At 61.0% G+C, this 5,701-nt stretch overlaps 1 protein-coding gene across 1 annotated transcript; it reads left to right on the top strand.

Moving 5' to 3' along the window:
• The first annotated feature begins 35 nt into the window (after window positions 1-35).
• On the top strand, window positions 36-4,434 carry PSMC4 (proteasome 26S subunit, ATPase 4). The gene is made up of 9 exons (XM_006038563.1): window positions 36-309; window positions 743-889; window positions 1,113-1,222; window positions 1,564-1,657; window positions 1,838-2,005; window positions 3,221-3,297; window positions 3,429-3,597; window positions 3,890-3,945; window positions 4,261-4,434. The coding sequence occupies exons 1-9, from the start codon at window positions 36-38 to the stop codon at window positions 4,372-4,374; spliced, it is 1,209 nt and encodes a 402-aa protein (XP_006038625.1). The 3' UTR covers window positions 4,375-4,434.
• The last annotated feature ends 1,267 nt before the right edge of the window (window positions 4,435-5,701 follow it).

Here is a 5,701-nt window from a genome sequence, read left to right as displayed (position 1 = left end):
AAGGGGAAGGGGTCCCTATGTCCGTGTGTGTGACCATGGACCCTGCTTCCGCACCTGGGGGGGAATGGGCACAGGGTCCCCGTGCCCATGTGTGTGACTGTGCCCCGCGCCTGCCCCCCCAGAAGCTGCAGCAGGAGCTGGAGTTCCTGGAGGTGCAGGAGGAGTACATCAAGGACGAGCAGAAGAACCTGAAGAAGGAGTTCCTGCATGCGCAGGAGGAGGTCAAGCGCATCCAGAGCATCCCCCTCGTCATCGGCCAGTTCCTGGAGGCCGTCGACCAGAACACGGCCATCGTGGGCTCCACCACAGGTAGCACCATGCGCGGGAGGGCGGGGACCGGTCACCGCTCTTGGTCTGGGGGCACCGCAGGGGCTGGCAGCGTCCCCCTGCTCCCTTACCCTGGGCCCTGGCACATGATGCGAATTGGAGTCCATGCCCCGGAGCATGATGGGAGCTGGAGTCCACATGGCCTGGCAAGATCCAGCCCTGGGTGCTGAGGGGCGGCGCTGAGGCACGTGTTGGGAGCAGTTGCCACGGGCCTGCATGGCTCTGACTCAGCTGTCGGGCTGGGAGCAGTGCATCCTGGGATGCCAGAGGACTGCCCAGTGCTTGTTCTGTCTCTGTGGGAAAAGATCAGGGTCTGCCTCGCGCAAGCTGGGCAGCTCAGCACAGCATTGGCCCTGGGGGGCTGGGTCATGGGCACCCCCAACGTGGTCTGAGCAACCCCCTGGCCTGTCCGCAGGCTCCAACTACTATGTGCGGATCCTGAGCACCATCGACCGGGAACTGCTGAAGCCCAACGCCTCGGTGGCGCTGCACAAGCACAGCAATGCGCTGGTGGACGTGCTGCCCCCCGAGGCTGACAGCAGCATCATGATGCTCACCTCTGGTACGACCCCTTCCCTGCCATCGGGTGGGCTGTAGGCAGGGGTGGGTTCTAGGTGCCCTTGGTCTGGCAGGAGATGCAGCCAGTGCCTCTGCCCTGCTCCAAGGTGATGGGGGCTTTGGGGTGTATGCCCTATGTTTGAAGTGAGGTTGGGCAGCCCCGGTAGGCAGGGGAGTACAGGGGGCCCCAGGGCAGCCATGCTCAGCAGTCCGGCCTGTGCATGTAGACCAGAAGCCGGACGTGATGTACGCGGACATTGGCGGCATGGACATCCAGAAGCAGGAGGTGCGCGAGGCTGTGGAGTTGCCGCTTACCCACTTCGAGCTCTACAAGCAGGTAGGGGCAGAGACCATGACCCCGCTGCTGGGGGAGGCTAGGGGTCCTAGCTCCACTGCTCTAAGGGGGTCTCCCAAATGGCTCGGAGAGGATCCCTGCTACTGTGCCTGCTCCTACCAGTCTGGAGAGTTGTGCAGGGGAGTATGGGCACTTAGTGGGGCCTGGTGGATTGGGGGCCAGCATGGGGAAGGCTCTGAGCCCCTGGCAGCAGGTGAAGTGCCCCAGCAGCATGGTGTTGAGGGGGTCCCCTGTGTCTGGGCCTAGTGGGGGCGCAAGGCATGTCTAGTGAGCCCATCAGTGATCCTCTGTAAGCTCGCTGCTCTGCCTCGTGCCTTTTCTAGATTGGCATTGACCCCCCGCGAGGTGTCCTGATGTATGGGCCCCCTGGCTGCGGCAAGACCATGTTGGCAAAAGCCGTGGCTCATCATACTACAGGTGAGCAGATGGGAGGAGGGCCTCTGGGCTAGGCAGATGGGCCTGGGGGAGACGTGTGTAGCTAGTGCTGCTGGAGCTGCTCAGCCCCAGACTGCTGGAGTCTTCACGTTGGTGTTGGGAGAGTTGGTTTATGCTGATGACTGAGGTACGGGCTGACTTGCTGTCTGTCTGCTTGTGCAGCGGCATTCATCCGGGTGGTGGGCTCGGAGTTCGTGCAGAAGTACTTGGGCGAGGGGCCACGCATGGTACGGGACGTCTTCCGCTTGGCCAAGGAGAACGCACCTGCCATCATCTTCATCGACGAGATCGATGCCATTGCCACTAAGCGCTTTGATGCCCAGACCGGGGGTGAGCTGGGGCTGGGGGTAGGGGGCTGTGGGGCCTTCATACCAGTGAGGAGGGCAGAGCCTCTACTCCTTTCCTGGGGACAAGACCCTCTGCGTGGGGCATTGCACCGAGTCTCTCTTGCTTGGCCTTAAGCAAGTTATTTATGAGATTTGGAAAACACTTCTTGGGGAGAGGGCTCAGGGTTTACGCTGTAATGGAGGAGGGGACCGAGATAGCAGCAGGGAAACTGCTTCCCTTGAGCACCCTGTCCTCCCAGAAACCCAGAGCTGCAGGGCTGGCAGGGACGTGCAGAGGATGCGACATCTAATCCAACCCATGCCTGGGACAGGATCAGCCCTATCCGAAGGAGCCCCAACAAGCCCCATGTCTGACCTTTGAGCAGCACAACACAGTCACCCCTGACACAGCTCTAGGCATCACCCCCAGCCCTACCCCAGGGAAAGCAGGGGAGTTGCAGCTGCCAGCAGCCTGCTGCTGTAGGAGGTTGTTAACTAATACTCCAGAGTGCCCAGGCCATGCTCCTGCTGCAGCAATAGCATACAAAGTTGTGATCAGACCTATAGTCTGACACCTGGATACCAGGGAGGCAATACAGGCCTCTAGCCATGGAGCAGGAATTGCACTCCAGTGCAGCGCAGGGCTCTGGCACCACCTCTGTGCTTGGGGGTCAGCAGAGCTCCAGCCGGGGGGCACAGAAGCTCCTGCCAGGACTTAGAAACTTTCTAGAGCCTTAGAAATCTCTGTTGAAAACCTCGCTGGCAGGTGCTGTGCTCTTCCGCTCAGTTGGCCCCTTGCTAGAGTGGAGCAGGAACTGCAGGCACCTTGCTCAAGCGCAGGGTGCAGTTGTCCCTGTCACATCCTCTGAGCATCACCTGATGCCATCGCGGAGCCAGGTGTTGGGGTACCTGGGTCCCCCCATTCTGCCCCCGTGTCCCCCCTATGGGTTTTCTTTCCCTGTGCTGCTCTGTAGCCATGTCCAGGGCCTGGGGGCAGCAACTCAGGCCTGGCTCAGCGAGGAACTTCAGGACCAAGGGGTCCCTGCAAACTCAGGGGACCTGACTCAGCCATGCCCCCAGCCCCGTATCCCACCACTTGCCCGGGCCACATGCCACTGCTCTGTGGAGCAGGGTCCATGGACACGGGCTGCAAGGACAGTGGTGGCATGGGCTGGCGCTGCCCCACACCTGCTCATCCGTGGCCTGTCGCTGTCCCCAGCTGACAGGGAGGTGCAGCGCATCCTGCTGGAGCTGCTCAACCAGATGGACGGATTTGACCAGAACGTCAACGTCAAGGTGCAGCCTGGGACGGATGGGAAGGGAGGGGAGGGGGGCTGAAGGGTGTGGGAGGGGAACTGGGGAATGGCAGTTGGGGGCTGAGGGGGCAGGGTGGGGGCCGTGACCATAACCATTCCCACCCGGCCCAGGTGATCATGGCAACAAACCGGGCAGACACGCTGGACCCAGCACTGCTGCGGCCTGGCCGCCTGGACCGCAAAATTGAGTTCCCGTTGCCCGACCGGCGCCAAAAGCGCCTCATCTTTTCCACCATCACCAGCAAGATGAACCTGTCGGAGGAGGTGGACCTGGAGGACTGTATCCTTTGGGGACAGGGGCGGAGGTGCCTAGCTGCTGCTTTCCCAGGGTGGCTTGGCCCAGCACAGAGCCCTCCAGGGGGCAGGGCTGGCAAGAGTGATGAGGGGAGCAGGGGGAGGCTTCAGCGGCTGGGCAGAGATGGGTCTGTGGCACCCTCTCCTGCCTGGGCATGACAGCAGGGCCACACACTGCTGGGATGGGGCCTGGGTCCAGGGATGCTCCATTGCTTTGGCTGTGGGGGCCAGGCAGGGCCAGCTGCAGTGCCGGCATTTCCCTCACTCCCCACCCCCAGACGTGGCCCGGCCGGACAAGATCTCGGGAGCCGACATCAACTCCATCTGCCAGGAGGTGAGCACTGTGCCCACCTGCCCGGGGGGTTGGGGGTCCTGCTGCTAAAGGCCCCAGGCTGGTGCTGACAGGGCTCTGCGGTCCCAGGGGTCTGGGGTGGAGCTGCTGCGCAAGGACCCCTGACGCCCTTGACCCCTCATGTCCTCTGCATACGTGTTTCTTTGAGGGTGGGGGCTGTTACTGGGCCCAGGGGCAGCCCAGACCCACGGGGGGAAGCACATGTTGACCTCAGGGAGAGCAGGGCTGGCTTGGGCATTGCCCCCATGTGCATGTGGGGGCCAGACCGAGCACAGGCTGACACTGTGTCTGTGGCAGGGTGGGATGCTGGCTGTGCGTGAGAACCGCTACATCGTGCTGGCCAAGGACTTTGAGAAGGCCTACAAGACTGTCATCAAGAAGGACGAGCAGGAGCACGAGTTCTACAAATGAGCCACAGGGGCCGGGGGGGCATGTCTGGTATGTCGGGGATAAATAAACGGGTCCCTGCTGTGCCAGTCTGCTCTGCTCTGTTCCCAGGGCTGCCCTGTGGCGCCAGGCCTAGCAGCCCTGACTCCCTCAGCCTGGCCTCATGCCTGGAGCTGGTAGCAGAGGGCAGGGAGGAGGGCTCTTTGCCTGCTATCTTTCCCAGCTCTGGAGGGCATGTGCCTGGCCTGCCTCGCATGCATGGCAAGGGGAGTGTAACGCTCAGGAAAGCCATGTGAAGAAAGGAGTGTGTGGACTCTCCAGCTCTGGATGCAGCGTTTGGTCCAGCGAGGAAAGCACTCAGTGTGTGCTGCTCTGGGCAGTATCAGGCCGCTGGCAAAGCTGCTCTGACACACGAGCATGTCTTGGGTGTGGTGACTGTTCCCTTTGGAGAGAGGACATGGCAGGGCAGCCCCGCTCAGGCACCTGGAGCAACGGCCACAGAGCGGTCGTGCTTGTGTGTCTTTCTGGTCCTTCAGGCACTTGTGCGAGGCTGTGACTCCAGGCTGGACGTGACCTCAGGGCTCTGTGGGGCAGATGACCCTGTACATACAGTCCTGGACCGCTGTGTGAGGCCACAGCTCCAGCCTGCCTGGCCATCACACTGGGTTAGCCCTGGAAATGTGGGCACAGGTTGGCAAGCCCATCAGCTGCCTGTGTATTTTTTGGCAGGACAGAAAGAGCAATTTTTACCCAAAAAACGACATTTCTGTCAAGAAAACTGCTAAAACAATGTTATTTTTTTTTAGTTTTATTTTTATTATGTATATGTAACCCCCCTCCTGGCCCATGGAGCAGCAAGAGGCGGCACCCAGCAGGACCCAGATGTCTGAGAGCATGGCCATGCTGGGCCCAGCTCATCCTGTTTCCTATGGGGTTTTTAATGATCTGTAGTTTTGAATGTTTCTTCTGCAACAGGAGCGGGCACCAGAAGGGCTCTGAGCAGGCAGGGAGGTGTTTCTGCTGCTCTTACACCTGCTTCTAGGTCATGTAAGGGTGGCGATAGCGGTGACGATGGCTTGCCTGCAAGCCGGGTCGTGGCCGGTGCCCGATGAAAGACCTTCCAGTGTCAGAAGCACGTGTTGCTGCTATCACCATCCTTACTTGACTGAGGAGGGGAAGCAGGTGCAAGGAGGCCAAGAAGGCAGCAGAAGCACCTACCTCCATGCTCCCAGACTCCTGGGTTCCTCAAGGGGGTGGTTAGTGGGGCTGAGAGGAACCCCAGGGCAAAGTCCAGTCCAAGTCTGGCCTGAGACAGTAGGATCAGCCCTGTCAAGCTCAGGACCACCCCCCC

The sequence above is a fragment of the Alligator sinensis genome, unplaced genomic scaffold (genome assembly GCF_000455745.1).
Source record: "Alligator sinensis unplaced genomic scaffold, ASM45574v1 scaffold1608_1, whole genome shotgun sequence".
Taxonomy (NCBI): Eukaryota; Metazoa; Chordata; order Crocodylia; family Alligatoridae; genus Alligator; species Alligator sinensis.
The sequence above is the reverse complement of the archived record's forward strand: the minus strand, read 5'-3'. Positions and strand labels throughout refer to the sequence as shown.